Source organism: Chanos chanos, chromosome 15 (genome assembly GCF_902362185.1).
Source record: "Chanos chanos chromosome 15, fChaCha1.1, whole genome shotgun sequence".
NCBI lineage: Eukaryota > Metazoa > Chordata > Actinopteri > Gonorynchiformes > Chanidae > Chanos > Chanos chanos.
The window spans coordinates 5312447-5332446 of record NC_044509.1 but is presented as its reverse complement, the minus strand read 5'-3'; the positions used below and the strand labels follow the sequence as shown (position 1 = coordinate 5332446).

At 41.8% G+C, this 20000-nt stretch overlaps 1 protein-coding gene across 1 annotated transcript in view; it reads right to left on the bottom strand.

Annotated features, from left to right (window-relative positions):
- Nucleotides 1-16075: 16075 nt before the first annotated feature.
- Nucleotides 16076-20000, bottom strand: part of tecta (tectorin alpha) — a 17699-nt gene continuing 13774 nt past the window's right edge. The window contains 6 exon segments of the mRNA XM_030793092.1: nucleotides 16076-16182; nucleotides 16826-16945; nucleotides 17135-17219; nucleotides 18191-18353; nucleotides 18786-19034; nucleotides 19793-19956. Of these exon segments, the coding sequence (XP_030648952.1) occupies nucleotides 16076-16182; nucleotides 16826-16945; nucleotides 17135-17219; nucleotides 18191-18353; nucleotides 18786-19034; nucleotides 19793-19956 (888 nt within the window).

Sequence of the window (20000 nt, the reverse complement as noted above, 5' to 3'; positions counted from 1 at the left end):
GTGAATCACCTGACCCCCCCCCCCACCCCCATGCTGTCGCAGCACCAAGGTGAAGCAAGGTGAGCCATGCACATGTGTGTATGTGTGTGTGTGTGTGTGTGTGTGCGTGTGCGCGCGCGCTCCGGACATTCCACGAACAGTGAAATGCAGAGCATTTGGAACCTGATCCTGTCTTCAGTCCTTATCACGCCCGTGATCTGGACAGGACTGTCTGTGCTCAGGAGAAAGAGACAGAGACAAAAGGAGTAGAGGTGAAAGTGTTGTGAATGCTGAGGCCTTACCATGTTTCATTTCACTCTTTGGCTAGTTTAACACACAAAATACTTCTCATAGCCTTAGAACCTTTTCTTTGTCATTCACTGAAGGACAGATTTTTTTTTTTTTTTTTTAATTAAGTCCTGTGTCATGACTGTGCACTAATCTTAAAACAACATTCCGCTCGGTGCTCCAAGCTGATTTCCAAGGTGCAAACATTTGCGTCATAACAGTAGGAAAAGTTGGAGAAATCAGGCCGTGATTTGAACTAACCACACTGTTTTACTATCAGCTGAATTAGTAATTGTTAAATGGTAAAAATTGGTAAATCCTTTGTTTAGCACTTACAAAAGTTACAAAATACCAAAATGACAGAATGCAAGCCTTGCTATGCAAAAACTATATTATATAAGCCACATGACTCTTGTTCTACATCTGTCAACCACCAGTGGTAAGCTATTGTGACATTGTAGTGTGTTAAAGAAGCCATAAAACAGATATAATGTAGCTGAGCTGTGAATTATAGCCGCGTAGTTTCACACCATAAACAGTGTTAGAACCAGAGCTCCATCATTGTAAAATTATGGTGTGATTCTGGAGGTCTTGAACCTCAGGATAATCAACCAATAGTGTTCTAGAGTCTAGTATTCTAGAGTGTGGTGGTTCTAGAATATAACGTGTAAGGAATACTTGACTATTCTAGAATTGGAGAACACAAGACCAAGTGTGCTAGAATCTCAGGAGGCATTTACCAGTAGTAATTCAATACGAAAATATGTTCAGGACTCAGCTGAAGAGCTTCAGTAAAATGCTACAGAATATTGTTGCAGGTTGCTGCCATACTGGGGCTAAAAATACAGAGGAAATCCTAGGATACTTTGTCCTCAGTTACTGTGGTAAAAGTCCAACAATCCACAGTTATGTAACACAAAATGTTTCAGTGAGATGGCCTTGTAAAAGCAGCCATTTGAAGACATGTGTTTAGCAAATGAATAACTACCAGAATTTCAAATCAGAGAAAGATAGAGGAGGAGAGAGAGAAACATGACAGGGCATGATAGCAAAGAGGAGTGATGCACAGCAGTGGACAGAGAGAGAGAGAGGGAGAGAGAGAGTAAACCAGGATGACAGCAGACCACAGTCCCCATCTGCCATGCTATTAGATCTGTGTCCACAACAAACAGGACTGGAACAGACTCATCAAACACACTATGACTAAACCACGTGCTTGAGTGAGTGTATGTGTGTGTGTGTGTGTGTGTGTGTGTGTGTGTGTGTGCGCGTGTGTATGTGTGTGTATGTGTATGTGTGCGTGTGTGTGCATGTGTGTTCATGTGTGACAGAGGAAGAGACAAAAGAAAAGAAAAGGAGACTGACAGAGAGGAGAAAGAAAGTTTGTGAATGGAGGCAGGATATTTTCCATTTTTGGTGTACATGCCTAGCCACACACACACACACACACACACACACACACACACACACACACACACACACAAACTGCTTCAGAAATCACTGGTACCATTATCAGGCTTAACATTATCGGACAGATATTAACATTGTAGTCACAGCCAAATAAAAAAGAGTGTATACTTATAAAACACGCATGTTTTTTTTTCCCCCTCAGTGAACCAATGAATAGAATGTTCTGGAACGTTGTGCAGAGAAGAGGCCACTCTGTCCTTTAATCATGCTGCTTTGTAGCATATTCAAGCAAACCACACTGAGTGGAAATGTGTGTATGAAACAGCAAAGAGGAAAAAAGCACTTACTGCCCTAAGAAGAACACTTTGCACAGCAGGCTAGCTTTGTGACTGTGGCTGTCCTACTGATACAAACACTGGCTTTATTGTGTGTGCGTGTGTCTGTGTCTGTGTGTGTGTGTGTGTGTGTGTGTCACATACTCTATACTTTTTATTAATTATATAAATATGGAGTCACGAGAACTGAGTGTGTAAATGTGTGTGTTCATGCACATTTCAGTCTGTGTGACTGTGTATGTGTGTGTATGTGTGTGTGTGTGTGTGTGTGTGTGTGTGTGTGAGATTTCACAAGGGTCAGAGGTTTTAGAGTGACAGCTGGGGTTCTGCTTAGTATCAGGATTATAAAGGATGTGTGTGTGCATGTGTGTGTGCGTGTGTGTGTGTGATGTGTGTGTGTGTGTGTGTGTGTGTGTGTGTGTGTTTGTACACGTGTAGCTGAAGATTTGGATTGTACTTAATTACGTGTACACAACCATGATATAGTACATACAGTCTTGCTGTCCACACACACACACACACACACACACACACACACACACACAGACACACACTGCCATTTCTTATCACAAATATAAATAATTATCTGTAACCTGCATCCATGATCACCGATTCTCAAATTCTTTGAAGTAACATCATCACAACCGCACTGACGTGATGTGTGTGTTTGTGTGTATGTACGTCACGCTACAGGTCAGGGGACAGTCTGTTTGGATTAAAAACACACGTAACAAAAAAAACTCCAAATTAGGCAGTATTTTTTTTTTTTTTTACGGCGCCCACCCATTTGAAACCCAGCCCGTACTTCCCACAGACTGCTGTGGTCATACACAGCTGGTGAAAATCTGGGACGTCAATCAAGATTTAGAGATATCACTGAAACACACACTGCTGCTCTACAATCTGATGTCCTTTAATGTTCCATTTCAATATTAAAACCTCCCTAAAAATAAATAAATACATAAATAAATAAATAAACCAAAACTGCCATCACCTGCCAGCAGTTATTTGGTACGAGTCTGTAGGTACAATCTGCTGCTGTGTATTGACGTGGTCTCCGGCATAATGAGGAAGCGTGGTGAAACAACGCATACTTTCAAAGATAAGTAAAAAAAAAAAAAAAAAAAAAAACCCTACTTAAACATGCAATTATAACATCAGTAACTGCACATGAACAACACCCTCACTGGTGCGTGTGCAGAACCGTGAATTACTTAAAGATAGCAAAAAAAAGAGACATCTACATTACAGATCATCCTGTTTGCTGACATACCAACGAGCGCTTCGAAAACACTCATATCAAAGGTATCTTCTACGCCCAGATGCACAGCAGCAAAATTTTTATCTTTTACGAGAAAGGAATTAGAAGAATTTTGTGACGCTCCCTCAACCCTTAAGCATGTGTTGTTGCTGACTAAACGGAAGCTGAAAACTCTTGGGCCTAATTAGTTTGTACCTTCAAGCTGATACTCGTCCCCAGTGCTTTAGAAACACACCAGTGAATAGAACACAACAGTTCCACAGAGGCTCAAACCAAAGGACTTTGGTGGTGGGAGGGGGGTGCGGGGGGGTGGGGTCGGATGGAAGAAGACAGAACATATGCATGAAATTTCAAATGTTCTCAAGGTGTCTAGGATCAGGGCCCAGTTTTATTTATTTATTTATTTATTTATTTATCTATCTACTTATTTATTTATTTTCCTTCCCTTAAACCGCTGTTTCGTTGGACATTCAGATCGTCAAGTCCTTTTCCGCTTCCTGCGGTTTGACGTACAGTCTTCTATCAGCAGACTGACTGCAGAGATATATCTGTGTCCTACAGTCTGACCTCAATTTTTACAGCGTTAACACGCAGTGTCATTGCATGTAGGCACGGTCATGCTTTCCAGTCAACTGAAGCATGTCACAGATATGGGCAGGAGAATGACGAAAGCCTCGCCAGAGAGGAAAGACAAGAAGAGAAGGAGAATCAGGCCATCCTGAAGTTATCTATTTACTTATTTATCTAGCCAGTTGTATTACCTACAAAATGGGTGATCATCTCCAGCTTTTTGTACTGTTTTAATTTTTTAAGCTGAACACAAAGGATGACTTTTCTTATTTCGCTGCTATATACCAAATGTAAGGTTTTACTTCTGACACAGAACAAAATTCTGTCTAACAAAACTGGATCCAAACATCTTTATGGCTATACTTGATACATCAGCATTGAAGAACGTGCATTACCTAACACTCAGCAAATCATTCTTAGTTAAATATTGGTTAAAATCCTGATGGAGCACAAATGGCGTAGGTTATTTTCACACGTATGCGAGTCGAACCTTTTAAGTGAACCAGAGGGAATCACAACTCTATGCTAGAATGAGGCAGGTGTCTCGGAACTCTGACTGGAACCTGAAGAGTTTGTTTTGTTGGATTGTGCAGAATGTGAGAGAAGGGAAGATGCCAAGAAAGGTGACACAAAACAACTTCTAGTCACAAGATTATCTGGTCACCTCACTCCCTCTGTCACCCTCTGCCTTATCTCAGCCAATCACGGCACGTGGAATGCATCGCCAACGACGACGAAAAGATACAGTAGGATTCTTTTGAGGAATTCTCACTTTCTTATGACTGCAGGGAACATCTAAAGTGTTGCCTAGCGCCTGTGTTTTTCTGTCCTGATCCCAAAAGCCTTGGACAGAATGTGTTGTCACAAAACAAATATTAGTTTGAACTCAAATGCAACTTTGTTTTGAGGCGGCGTTGAAATCCTCATCCCTAGAAATAGCACAGATGTTGGACTAAGGATAGAAACGGGATAACGCAGGACAGACGGGCTGGAGTTTGATTTTCTGTAAATCATTTGTAACCACTGGCGTATTTATTCTCTCACGTGGCATTTTTTGGGAACCCAGTCTCGTGCTAAAACATACTCACGTAAAAGAAGCAGGGGTGATCTGTTTGAGGGTGTAAGTTCAAAATAAGTATGTTACGTATACACTTAATCGTTTGGTAGACGCTTTTATCCAAAACGACTTTCAAGACAGGCAGAATACAAACCAAGCATGTAGCCAGTAAGGAGCTCTCTGTGGCGTAAGTGCCGCCTCTAAGTTAGACCAGACAGAAGTGAAAGAAAAGTTCATGGAAAGTAAGAGAGTGAGCTATAGACAGATAGAAGTGGATCTCTAGCCCCCATAATCTAAACGTTTTTTCATGTATCTTCCAATGTAAAGCATCTAAATAAGTGCTGGGCAGTACCCTTCATAGAGGACAGGCAGTCTGCATCATACAAGTCAGCGCAGACGTGACAGTATCAGCTTTGGCATAGACTGTATAAGTATCAGTATAGATCTGTGTGTGAGTGTGTGTGTGAGTGTGTGTGTGTGTGTGTGTGTATGAAAGACAGGGGGAGCGTATGGATAAATCTGTGGAACCCTCAGTAAACTGGGAATAGGTGATTCAGCCTGTGGCTTTGTCTGGGCCTTCTTTAGGCCTGTCTGTAGAGTTTTGTGTGGGCCTTCTTTAGGCCTGTCTGTAGAGTTTTGTGTGGGCCTTCTTTAGGCCTGTCTGTAGAGTTTTGTGTGGGCCTTCTTTAGGCCTGTCTGTAGAGTTTTGTGTGGGCCTTCTTTAGGCCTGTCTGTAGAGTTTTGTGTGGGCCTTCTTTAGGCCTGTCTGTAGAGTTTTGTGTGGGGCTTCTTTAGGCCTGTCTGTAGAGTTTTGTGTGGGCCTTCATTAGGCCTGTCTGTAGAGTTTTGTGTGGGCCTTCTTTAGGCCTGTCTGTAGAGTTCTGTGTGGGCCTTCTTAGGCCTGTCTGTAGAGTTTTGTGTGGGCCTTCTTTAGGCCTGTCTGTAGAGTTTTGTGTGGGCCCTCTTTAGGCCTGTCTGTAGAGTTTTGTGTGGGCCCTCTTTAGGCCTGTCTGTAGAGTTTTGTGTGGGCCCTCTTTAGGCCTGTCTGTAGAGTTTTGTGTGGGCCCTCTTTAGGCCTGTCTGTAGAGTTTTGTGTGGGCCTTCTTTAGGCCTGTCTGTAGAGTTTTGTGTGGGCCTTCTTTAGGCCTGTCTGTAGAGTTTTGTCTGGGCCTTCTTTAGGCCTGTCTGTAGAGTTTTGTGTGGGCCTTCTTTAGGCCTGTCTGTAGAGTTTTGTGTGGGCCTTCTTTAGACCTGTCTGTAGAGTTTTGTGTGGGCCTTCTTTAGGCCTGTCTGTAGAGTTTTGTGTGGGCCTTCTTTAGGCCTGTCTGTAGAGTTTTGTCTGGGCCTTCTTTAGGCCTGTCTGTAGAGTTTTGTGTGGGCCTTCTTTAGGCCTGTCTGTAGAGTTCGCCTCTGGAAAGTGTCTGAGGGGACGTCTGCACTTCAAATGACTCTTTCAGTTCGCGTGAGGGGTTTTCGCATAACCCTTTAAACTCGCAGCTGCTGCGGACGCCGTCCTCTCTCAGGGGAGGAGCGCAGTCATTGGCCTTGACATCCATCTGGCCGGATAACTGTGCGATAACCATCTTATCAGAGCCGTGGTTTCTGCATGTTCGATCTTTACAACTTCACTGCCCTTCAAACTGTACAGAACATTGTAAAATTTACAGCCCTGTTCTCTCTGCCACTACCCGTTCAGCATGCAGCCCAGTCCATTTTTTTTTTTTTTTTGGGTCAAATCAGAAGTAGGGGGTTCAATGTACCTCTCTGTCTTAAGGGTTCTCGTATCACGCGTGGCTGGACAAACTTTAGTAATGATTCTTCTCTTTTTCTTTTTGGTTTAAGATAGTTTTCTGGAATGGGAGTTCATATCTGGAAGTTTCCACTGGGAACAAGGAGGCTGGTGAAAGCTACAGGCTATCAAATTTCTGAGGAACTGGAGGCACTGATGCATGAAATTTCTTGAAGGTTTGCAGCCCTGGCAAGTTCCACGGAATGTACAGTACTTCTGTACAGTCTATAATCAGATGGTTTTGTTTTTGTTTGTTTGTTTTGTTTTTTCTTTTTTCTTCAAAAAGTCGTTGTAAAGCATTTAGCCTACAGGGTTCTGCAATGAAGCCAAGAGTTGTGTAGAGTTCCCACAATCCCACAGCCTTGAATGAGGGTGGATCTTCAGGGCTGGGGTAGAGATCAGGACCACGTCAGAGCAGGCTCTCTCTCTCTCTCTCTCTCTCTCACTCGCACACACACACACACACACACACACACACACACACCTACTTAACTACTGTAAACTCCACATTCAATGGCCATAAAACAATTAGAAGCGATGCCACTGAGTGGGTGATTCATCCAACTGTCTAGGAGACGTTGCTTGGTTACGCCAACAACCCCTCCTTTCCCTGTTACAAGGAGTGTACATGAAACATTACTGAGGAAATCTCTCACTGAATGACGGGGTCATCTTGGTATGTAGAGGGGTGTAGGGTGCTCCCCAGGAATGCTGGACTGACGTAAGTTTACACAAGCAACTAACAGGGTGTGTGCATGTGTGTGTATTCACATTGATGTGTGTATATAAACGAACATGGCGTGTAAAGGACCACTGGGCGTGGATATGTTCTGGAGCAACAGATGATTTTGTTGAGTATAATTGATTACAAAGGAGTGGCTCAAGAAAGGGGACTGACGTAACCCCCAACACTTACACCACAACATCCAGCTATAACCTCAAAACTAACACCACAATACCCAGACCCAGATATAACCATAACGCTGTTACCCTCACAACCAAATATAACCCTAACACTGTTTCCCCTTATATCCAACTATAAGCCTCACAGTTACCATAAAAACCAATTTTAACCCTAACACTGTTACCCTGACATTCAGTTACAACACCCTAACAACCCTAACACTGTTACCCTAACAACCTGTTATTACCCTAACAGCCAATTATAACCATAACACTGTAACCCTTATATCCAACTATAACCCTCACAGTTACCATAACAACCAATTTTATTCCTAACAGCAGTCCACGACACCTGCAATCATTTTGCAATTATTTTTGTGTTTTGCTCTTGAGCAACCAAACATGACAACACGATCATGGAGACCAGTCGGACGAATCATTAGCCTAGCATTGGGTGTGTGTAACCCAACCAATCAGTCTCCCCTAGTGCTTCTGTAAACACCTATTAGAGAAAAAAAAAAAAAAGAAAGAAAGAAAGAAAATAGTGCAAAGTCCCGAATCCCTCGCTTCATTGAATACACTGGCATACTTTCAAGAACATCGACAGAACACATATTTTCCATTCCCAACGTGATCTGACAGAGCGCGACCAGCGAGAACGTCTCTGTAAATCACACGCCAGTGAAGGAAACGCAGGAAACCGACCGCTGAAATTCCACACGACGTCCCGCGACCGAATGAACAGCACTGCACGGTATTCAACAGTGTCCCGTGTGTGTAATATGTCCTACTTTACAGTTAATGAAGGGGGAGCTATTGAATCGTTTGCTTTTTTAAACCTGATTTTCAGGTTTTCCCACCTGTCTTTAACAGTGACACAGACGCATGGGGTTTGGAGTTATGTAACTCGGTGTTCATATACAACATAAATAGGTCACAAGGGTCAACGGTCTGTGTATCTAACACGCGTCATAAAGGAACGCACTTTGAAAAGAGATTACTCTCGCTTTCAAAAAAACGCCCCTCCCTTGACCTCGGGATCGGGAAAATATCTAAAAAGACCTCAGCACAGCCAACTTTTAAAGTAATCAGGCACCGTTGTGACAAAATTTAAGGCCCTTTTTTTTTTTTTTTTTTTTAATGTGACTTTCTGACATTGCCTTAAGACAGCAGAAGTGCCTTTATGGGATTTTTTTTACAGACCTCATCATCATGCTGTTGGTTTTCTAGTACTATAAAATTACAGTTATCTCGGCTCCACTTGGCAAGCAATACCCTACACTTAGTTCTGTAGTAACACTACGACAACCAACTAACTTTACAGTTCAGTCCATAAAAATGTGAATTGTTTCATGGTTTTTTTTTTTTTTTTTGGTTTTTTTTTTTTAATGTATTAAAACAGTTACAGGTTAAACACTGAATTCTAAAACCTGTGTTAGAAGACTGCGCAGTTTTAGCTGGTGATCCTCAGTGAAAGAGTCTCAAAAAAAAACAATCTTTTTTTTTTTTTTTTTAAACCATGTTTGGGAGTACTGTTGTGCTCGGGTCACAAATGAAGTATTTAAGAGGTTTATTCCGGACACAAACGGCTGCAAAAAGACATCACTTCATGAGCTTTATCGGTCTCTATTCAGCCTTTTGGGATTTAAGGTCTGTTGAGAAGAGTGCGATGGTAAAATGAATTTTGATTGTGGTTCACCTAGTTGAAAAAGAGGCAGCTGGCCAGAGGTCCAGTGCTGTTACCAGACCATGTTAATCACCAGAACATGCCCGGGCATAGTCTACCAATTAGTCCCTCTATGTGTTTAGGAGAAAGGGGAATTAGATTATGCAAGCTATTCTAAGTCAACACTGTTACTGAGGCATGTTCACACACACACACACATAAATCAGGGGTTTGTGTTAACAGACAACCACGACCTGGTGGAAAATACACACAGAAAAAAAAATCACCTATGTCTTTTTATGAGAGACTTTTAAATTTGAGTGTGTTTCAAAAAACACACACTTACACATACACACATCATACACACACACACACACACACACACACACACACACACACACACACACACACACACAAACACTTCTCAAAATAATCTGTTCATATTGCTCTATTGTTACCCAAAATGTACTTTTAGATAATCTTTTAATAAATTAATAAGTATTTTTAGTCTAAGAAATTTAATCATACCCCTCAACAGTGAACCCAGGACAAGGCAAATAACAACAGATAACAGAAGATAACAGTACCCTCTAGTGGTAACATTTAAGTATTACTTCTACACACTGCTTTGTTAGGCAATGAAAGACCTTTATGTATCTGAAAATCTATAATTATTTTATAAAAAGGAACAAAATTCAAAATGTCATCCAAAAAACCCACAAAATTACTTTAAATGATTCCAAACCTATTCCGCTTAACTAAACTACTGAAAGGTTATTTAAAATGAAATAGGTTTGTCTTCACTGCATGACTGCAACTGCGGGTTTCTTTGAGTTGCTTAACTGGCAGCTGCTTTGTGCGCAGCTCAGTGACAGGCGTGTGCTATGATATCTCAGAACTGTTGCAAAGTGTGCCATGGGTGAAAACGGTTGGCAAAAACAGCCTCTAGATAATATTCTTGGCGGTGGCTTTCACTAACACAAAGGGCGTTCTCTTGTTGTAATTAAGTGATTAATTCTATTAATGTTCTGATAGCACCGCGGAATCACATGATCCGTGCCTGGAGATTAGGATCAAAATGATATCGATTAAAAGTGACTTCTAGAACTTTCTCTCTCACTGTGACCATGATATTTAGCTGGTGCTCGTACCAGAGTAGAAAATGTACAATGTTTCGGCTCACAGGGGAGAAAAGAGAAGCCAAGGGGGTAAGGGTGATGTTCTGAGTTTAATTGGTCCCCAGTGTTAATATGTGTGAGTTTGAGTGTGTGTATGTGTGTATGCGTCTGTGAGAGAGAGAAAGTGTGTGTCTGTGTATATGTATGTGCGCAAACACGTGTGTGTGTGTGTGTGTGTGTGTGTGTGTGTGCATCTGTGAGAGAGAGAAAGTGTGTGTCTGTGTATATGTATGTGAGCACACACACACGCGTGTGTGTGTGTGTGTGTGTGTGTGTGGGAGGTTGTGAATGCGTACTCTAACTACAAGCCAGTTACGAGCTTACTTCTTCCCAAGGGTCACACTCCCAGCTCTAACTCAATAAGTGCTTCAGAAAAAAATAAATAACTAAACATAATTAGAGCTCAAAGCGGAGTCTGTTAAGTTTGAACTGATGTTCAAAGTAAAATGGCATTACGGTAAATTAGGTTACAAGGTTTAAACACACTCTGCGAAATTGCATTCAGGGGTTTTACTAGTTAATCTGATGAGTGGCCTCACAGTTGGAGGAAATGTTTGATTCCTTTTAAAACATGTACTGCCAGGTGTCACTGTCGATCATTTTATCAACATATTTATGTTTGTACATGATATTTGTACCACCCTATGCTTATTTTGCTGATATCTGACGAAGCTTCACGTCAAGTCGGTGTTTGTCCGTGCTTGTGTGTGTGTTCATGTGTGTGTGTGTGTGTGTGTGTGTGTGTGTTTGCATCTCTGCGGGCGTGTGCGACTTGCTTCTGAGGCTCCACACGTTAATACTGACTGTATTCGCTGGCCTGTGAGTGTGTGTGGGTGGGTGTGTTTGTGAATTTAACTTGTCTCTGATCTGCAGTAGCCCACATGACAACAGTGTTGATCAGAAGGTGGGTATAAGTGTGTTTGTGTGCGTGTGTGATTGTGTGTGAATGTGTGTGTGTGTGTGTGTGTGTGTGTGTGTATCCATGTGTATGTGTGTGTATGAGACTGTGTCTGATTCATCTCTGAGCTTTAATAAAGGGAGACAGTATTTGTTTGTCTGGAAGTGTGTATATGTCTGTTTGTTTGTAAATATATATCTTTTTTAACTCACCTCTGGGCTTCCGTACAGGATTGCCATGGATCTGTTGTAGCCTCTGCCTGTATTCTCTCTGGGCGGATACAGCGCTTTCTCAGGGGAGTCAGGCTCTCTGATGTCCAGAGAGTTCAGATCCTGAGCCAGGTCCGACTGGCTGACCGACCGTCGCCTTAGCGACAGGGGAGGAGTGGACGGCAACCCAAGGCGCGAAGGAGAGCATCCTCTCGCTCCGTTGATCCGGGGCACGAATCCTTTCACCTGAATCCGGCTGGAGCTCTCGCTACGCCGGGTCACCCTGGGGTCGGAACGCGGGGCGAGCCGCCCCCGTTCGGGGTCCTGAGGGGGAATCGCGATGATTCTGGGAAGGCAGGGGCTGGGACTAAGGTAGCGGGAGGTGGAAGGAGCGTACTTGGAGGTTTGTATTTGAGTCTGTCCACTGTAGGCCAGGGTTGGATCATAATAGTCGTAATGACAATAGGATGAAAGCAGTGTGGAGCCTGTGGCATATCTGGTAGAGGAGTACACTGGAGACATGATGAAGAGCAGGGATGGTGATGACGATGATGATGATGATGATGATGATGATGAGGTTGGTTAAGGAGGAGAATGAGGAGGAGTCAGCCACACAGATGACGAAGCTAAACTGCAATGAGGGGAAAAGACACAAATAGTTGAGTTTTCATGGACCACAGAAATTGAACAAATATAAACTAAAAAAAAAAATTAAAAATCTTCATTTAAAGAGCAATGAAAGTTTGCGTGAAACAAAATTAGAATTTATTATTCAGGTCTAACTCTATGTTCAACCAAAGGGAACACTCTAGAACCTGGAGTGCTGATATTTGGTAATTTTGTGTATGCTACACTTCAGCAAAATTTGCTCTTGACCCCTTCACTCTCTCTCTCCTTCCCTACCACACGTTCACACACACACACACACACACACACACACACACAGTCTCTCTCTCTAAAACACACACACACACAGTCTCTCTCTTTCTCTCTTACACACATACACACACACAAGCTGACGCATATTACTGAAAAACTGAGGTGGAACATGTGAGAAACATCACTTGTCTTTTCTTACAAACAGTATCAGTTGATCAGTTGTGAGGGGGAGTCAACCAAAGAGACATTACACACACACAGACACAGACACACACATATACACGCACAAATTAAGAAATAAAGAGAAGGTGCCTCTTATGTACTGGCTTTTTGACAAGAAAGAAAGAAAGAAAGAAAGAGAGAAAGAAAGAAAAAGAAATGTGTGTGTGTGTGTGTGTGATTCATCCATAGCTACAAATGATTTGTTATAAATAGCTACACACTCAGAGGCCTCGCAATAAATGTAAGAATTATCGGTGGCGTAATGAAGTAGAGAGAGATGAGCGAAGCAATATCATTACTGCAGTGAGTAAATCACGGCAATCTGAGCTTGCTAAACACACAGATACCGTAACTGCAAGAGACTGACCGTTGCTACCAACACTGATAAGCCCTATAGCTTGTCATAGCTAGCAAATACTTAACCAAATTGGGTCTCGGATTATTCGATGATAGATTAAAACACACCGAAGATAGCAGAGAAGAACTAGACCTTCTAAAAATACCATCTGGCCAACATAAGTCGGTTATGTCACTTGCTTGTGTCTATAGCCAGCCGCGGCTTATCCTGCAGTAGTTCTTTTCTGCAGAGACCAAAACGTTCTTACCGGCAGAATTCCAGTTCATCATCCCGACGGAGGAATATTCATGTATAAATCATTAACCGCTGCCTTCCGGGAATGTTTTACCGAGCAATGATGACCATCCACGGCAAATTCACATAGTTTCACACTCAAACGTTAACGCTCTCCTGTGACGGCATGCTTGTTAAGCTTCCAGCTAGGATATCTTCGTTTTTTAAGTCGGCTCTAAGGAACCGCCTCCCAAGCGGTCGCCTTAGCGACGTGGCGATCATTCTCTCTCTCTCTCTCTCTCTCTCTCTCTCTCTCTCTCTCTCTCTCTGCTTACAGTTACACGCGCTTAGTCAGACACGCGCGCGCACACACCCTAACTCTCTTTAACTCACACACACACCACAGACTTATGACCTCTTCACCACTTGTCCAGTGTGCTCGTGGTAACCAATTCCCTTTTCTATACCATCTTAATGTATGTAAGGGATAATGTATAGTCTGCCGGTCATTATCGAAAAATAAATTTCCGATAGGACGAACAGGTCTTGCATCGTCCTGAAGGAATTTATTTTTCGATAACGACCGGCGGACTATACATTATCCCGCTTATTAAACGGTTACTTGCCAAAATGATAAAAAGAAACTTCACACAAAATTTCATTTCAATGATTTTATTGCCATTTCGTGGCTTCCGCTGAGGAAAATAGTCTTCCGACAAATACAACTTTAAAATTGCAGGTGTTAGACTACCTGCTTACTCGTCAACTTGTTGCAGGTTAATAGGCTAAGTATTCTGTTTATTGATGTTAAACTGAATGTTTCCATTAATGGTGCAGTTTTAGAGAATCAATGGCACATCTCGGGGGAAGTTGAAGTTGATGACCCCATTCATTTCTTGTCTTTGATTGTCCGCAGAAACTTTTCACTGCCATGAATTTTCCATTACGATAAGTGAACGGACTACTTGCGGAATGATATGAAATATTTGAATCAGAAGGGCAAAAGCCGTGGCCTAAGGCAGCGGTCTTTTTTTTCAGTGGTCATTACCGAGAAATATCGGACGTTGGAACGTTGGGATGGTCCGTTCAATTCGATGGAACTTTCTGCAGCATTGTGAGGAACCGTATAATGAGACTTAATGTATCCCTAGTCTACACAGTACAATTCAATACAATAAATGTATAACAGACATTACTGAAACACTCCGGGTATAAGTATTGAGAATTGCTCAGTTTATTTTTAACAAATGGGATGGCTGCTATACAACTATAGTAGAAAGAGATTAGTGTTTACAGGAGAGTGTACACTTATTTTTAACACCTCTCTTTTTGGTCAGATATGCAACCTGTAATTAAAACAACAACAAGAACACACAAACAGGTCATCATGGCACCTCTGGTTGTTATCTGTACACGGCAGCACACCGAGTATTTCAGTAAGGACAATCAAGACAACATATGTAACGTATTGAACTCAAACCTCTCCATTTTCACAGCGATGTAATCGCTGTATAAAATCAGAGAGGCTGAAAAAAGTAAAGGAAACATTTAAACCAATTCAATCCGAATTTAAGAGCCCAGGTTTTTTTGTATGTGGGTGGGTATTTTGCTCAAGTCACCCTCACTAGCCACATGAGACGTTGAATAAAAAAAAACATTGTTATGTTTGTATCATCGTCACCAAAAACACCAATGACATGACCATCTTATCTGTCATTGTCATTATCATCATCATCATCATCATCATCATCATCATCATCATCATCATCAAGTGCATCATTAAGACTAATTCTTTCTGTTTTTGAGACTGTCCCCATAATTATATACATTAAATATCTCTGATGACAAAAAAAAGAATAAGCACTATTCATTCAGACTTGTTTCATATACACAACACAAATATGATAAACTATGATTAATTAGATTCAAAAAAGTAAGATTTGGTGTTGCTATTGAAGAATTCTTTGGAAATGTATGTAGTTTCATTTTTTTTAACAATACTTCTGTGAATTACAATAAGAAGGTTCTTTTAAAAATACTTTTAATCACATTCAGTACTCAGTTGAATGCAGATCTGTTACCATTTAATCTGAGTCTTGTTGCAAGATGGTAGAATTGATGGTTAGATATTAGTTAATTACTGTACGTAATAATTTGAGAACTGTGGAGAGTTTGCATCTGTGTGTGTGTGCGCATGAGAGAGAGAGAGAGATAGAGAGAGAGAGAAAAGTTTATTTTCATTCATAACATCCAATGTAAATCTTAATAAGCCCAGAGAATCACGTCCAGGGTCATCCTTAAACCATGAGAAAACCTTATATTTATACACACTCTGCTGCCATAGAATGTACGTATGTAAAGTGTACACTCCCTCTTATAGTTTAATGCGTTTTTTTTTTTTTGTTTTTGTCTGTAATGTCTGACGTACACTGTAATTCTGGCATTCTTTGCTTGTAACAAAAAAAAAAAAAAGAAAAAGAAAAAAAAAATTCAGCTGCTTCTGGGTGTGATGTGGATTATGGGTTGGGTCCAGTCAACAGGGAGGAGAATCAGGTCTGGGTTGATTATTTGGCTCTGTGTCATGTGGAATTTGATGGTGTGTTTTTTTTTTGTAAATGGGATGCTGGTTTCCAAGACGCATCAGTCAGAGGGTTTTCTTGTTTTTTTTTTTGTGGAGGCTGAGTGTCTGTGGTGGGCGGTCATGAACAGATTGGGGGGGGTGGGGGGCGGGGGGCTGTTCCAATCTGCTTTGTAAGAATTTGCAGTGATGTTTTGGACTCTTTTCCTTTCTTTTTGCTCTTCGCTGTTTTTTTTTTTTCCCTCTGTACCTCTGTGTCCTCTCGGTACTGTTCGGTAAAGGTTAAGAGTAGAAGACGGACATGTGTGTGTGAATGAGGACGAAACAGCTGCTGACACCAATGATAACCAGAGAAACCAGAGGCCGAAGGTCATCACTTGAGCTAGTGGCTTTGAATGGAGAAAAACAAACATGAGATGATTTGTATTCATCTGCACAAGATAAATAGACAGATAGACTGATGGACACATATACAGACAGACAGACAGACAGATAGAATGATAGATAGATAGATAGATAGATAGACAGACAGATAGATAGATAGCCAATGTTTGTGGTCATGAATGATCCATCTATCTATCTATCTATCTATCTATCTATCTATCTATCTATCTATCTATCTATCTATCTATCTATCTATCTACGACATTCACTGCTCAGTTGAATACATTCACAGTTGAATACCACATCATCAGTGCTATTGTACTGTTTAGGGTGGAGAGTAAGCTGTCTTTTGTCCCTGTGTCCCAGTGTGTGTCACTGGTCTTAAAACCCCTGTTCACAAGTAATGTTAGCCTTAACCTGGAGATCATGAACACTGCACACGATTCTCTTTGGTTTTTGAGTTACAGAGAAGAAGAGAAGAACAGTCGGTACTGTGACGTCTGAGCATGGTGTTACTGATATACGCTGTATGAAAGGTAGAGGGGTGTGTGTGTGTGTGTGTGTGTGTGTGTATGTGTGTGTGTGTGTGTGTGTGTGTGTGTGTGTGTGTGTGTGTGTGTGTGTGTTTGTGTGTGCACGCAGTCTTACCACGGCAGCTTTTTCCATCTTTCTGCAACATTCCTGTCACACAGCTACACACAGCGCCCGTCATCTGACTCGTACAGATCTGTTCACAGCCTCCATTATCCTCTTCACACCAGTCTGACTCTGTAACACACACACATGCACGCGCACGCACACGCACACACACACGTGCACATTTACACAAACAATTATAACCACAAATAGCTTAGCCTCATCTTTATTTCTGATACATCCACACACACACACACACACACACACACACACACACAGGGAGGGAGGGAAAGAAAGAAAGAGAGAGAGAGAGAAATATACCTCTTTTTCTGATTGGCCCAACTGTCAATATGTGTTCTTTTTGCTGACTGTAGTCTGAGTATACCCTTCTGTTGTGTGGACAGTTCTGCAAACAGCACACTGAATATTGATCAGACATGCCCAAAACACCTTTCTACCACCCCAGAATGTCACTACGAAAGCAAAATGTCCAACACAGTACATGTTCATACATATGCAATTTAGCTTAAAATCCTCATAGTGAAACCCAGCAGCTCTCAATTACTACCTTCAAAAAACAGTAATGACATAACTGGGCAATTATAGAGTAATACCATAATTATACGATTACATCTAAGGGCTATTGTATAGTCTGCCGGTCATTATCGAAAAATAAATTCCGACAGGACGAACAGGTCTTGCATCGTCCTGAAGGGATTTATTTTTCGATAAATGGAATGTTTCCATTAATGGTGCAGTTTTAGAGAATCAGTGGCACATCTCGGGGGAAGTTGAAGTTGATGACCCCATTCATTTCTTGCCCCTGATTATCCGCAGAAACGTTTCACTGCCATGAATTTCCGTTACGATAAGTGAACGGACTACTTGCGGAACGATATGAAAAACATGAATCAGAAGCACAAAACCCGTGGCCTAAGGGAGCGGTCATTAATTTTTTTTTTTTTTTTTTTTTTTTTTTTTTTTTTTTAGAGGGGCAGCCTGTGGCCTAAGCGTTAGAGAAGCGGGCTTGTGACCGAAAGGTCACTGGTTCGATTCTTAGGACCAGCAGGGAAAACATACACGGCTGAAGGCACTTAACCCCCAACTTGATTGTGCCCACCACTGGTGTGTAAGGATGGGTTAAATGCAGAGGTAAAATCACTGCTCACAGTGTGTGTCCACAGTCACAGAGATTTAATCTTATCAAGAATTATCAGACCTTCGAACACTGGGACGGCCCTTTCAATTCAATGGAACTTTGTGCAGCATTCTGAGGAACTGCATAATAAGATTACACAACTGTGATTTATATGATTACATAATTATAATGAGAATTCTTTTTAATGACCAGGGACAGACGGGTGTATGAGAACTCACCACTTTGCAGGCGTTAGTCTCTGAGTCACACAAAGTGACATCACAGTGCAGATGAACCTCATCATAGTCACCGATGAATTTAAAGACGGTGACATGGAAACGGCAGGTGAGGGACACTCCATTTTCAGCCATACCTATGGTGTTGTCTTTAATGTTTGGGCACCTGTTAAATATAAGTCATGAATCTTGAGACGGAATGAAGTCATCACCTCTCTTTCTCTCTCTCTCTCTCTCTCTCTCTCTCTCTCTCTCTCTGGCTATTTGTGAATTTAAGTTCCAAGCATACACTTTTGTATATACACAATTGCAAGAAGAGTTTATGTTATCGTCCTGAGAGACAGTTACATGTGCTGCTATACGAGTTGTTCGGATGAAATGTCTTAATTTGTGAGTGAGCGAGTGCGGACAATGCACGTGAACGCGCAGATATCATGTTTATGTTTTGTTTTGTTTTGTTTTGTTTGTTTATTTTGTGTAGCAGGTATACATCTGTAGCAGAACGGCGTGTTTGCAAATGGGTTTTAGTACCCGTAGCTGAGCGGTGCCATAGCTTAAAACAATGAGTGAACGTATGTCTGTGTGTGTGCGTTGTTACCCTCTCTCTATGATGATGTAGCGTAGCCGGTCGTTGCTATAACGGGACGGCGTAGCCCAGCACATGTTGACTATGAGAATAAGTTGATGCTCGTCCGCTCCCTCCACGAAAACCCCCACGTACAGCACATCTCGCGTGCTGAGTACCACCTCTCCCTCCCGGTACGGCTGTCTGTAAGAGGCGTTCTTGTACAACGCCATCTTAGTGATGAAGTTCCCTTCTTGAGTGGGTAAGGTAAGATTTATCACACTATGGAGACACACACACACACACACACACACACACAGAGAAAGAGAGAGAGAGAGAGAGAGAGAGAAATTTAGTCATGAATATTTGTTCAAAACAGTAAAATTTCACACCTCAGGCCTTTAGTCTACCACACCTTAAGAGACGTTATGGGAGGGAGGGAGGGAGGGAGGGAGGGAGAGATAGAGAGAGAGAGAGAGAGAGAGAGAGAGAGAATTAGGGAGTATCTGAGGACACAGAAGCTGTAAAATGGGATCATACTTTTGGGCAGTCCCTGCATTACTCTGCTAAAATGACATGCTCAGGCCTGTTTGTGTGAGGGCAACATGAGGCTTAAGCATTTTATGTAAGGCACATTTCAGAGCACTTTTACAATACCCAATAAAAATCTTTCTCTGGGGACCGAAAAGTCTCTCTCTCTCTCTCTCTCTCTCTCTCTCTCACTCTCTCTCTCTCTCTCTCTCGCTCTCTCACTCTCTCTCTCATTCTCTCTTATCTGATAACAAAAGCTATAAATCAAACACATGTTTGATAGTATCTGGAGACTAAGAGCAGTCATTTCAATAAAGATTTATCATTTATTTTGAAAGCCACAACCAGTTTTGGCTTCTGAAGATGGATGTCTGCGCTGTTAGTTCTTTAATCTGTCAACAGCATGAATTCCGAGGTCATTTAAGAACTTGTCCTCAAAATGTCAGCAGTAAAATGAATAAAAAATTCATTTTTTTTCAGAGGCATCCCAGTTCAAATTGAGCTCTGACCTTAGCATGGGTTTCAGCACTGTCTCCAAGGATATCTTGATGTCCAGCTCATAGGCACAAGAGAACTCCACATTGATGGTCTTGTCTCTGGTCACTACGTTCCCCGTGTTATTAATGCTCTCAATCCACACGGTGTTCTTGTACATGATGTGTGTACCATTGGACTGAAGACACACGCGCGCGTGTACACACACACACACACACACAC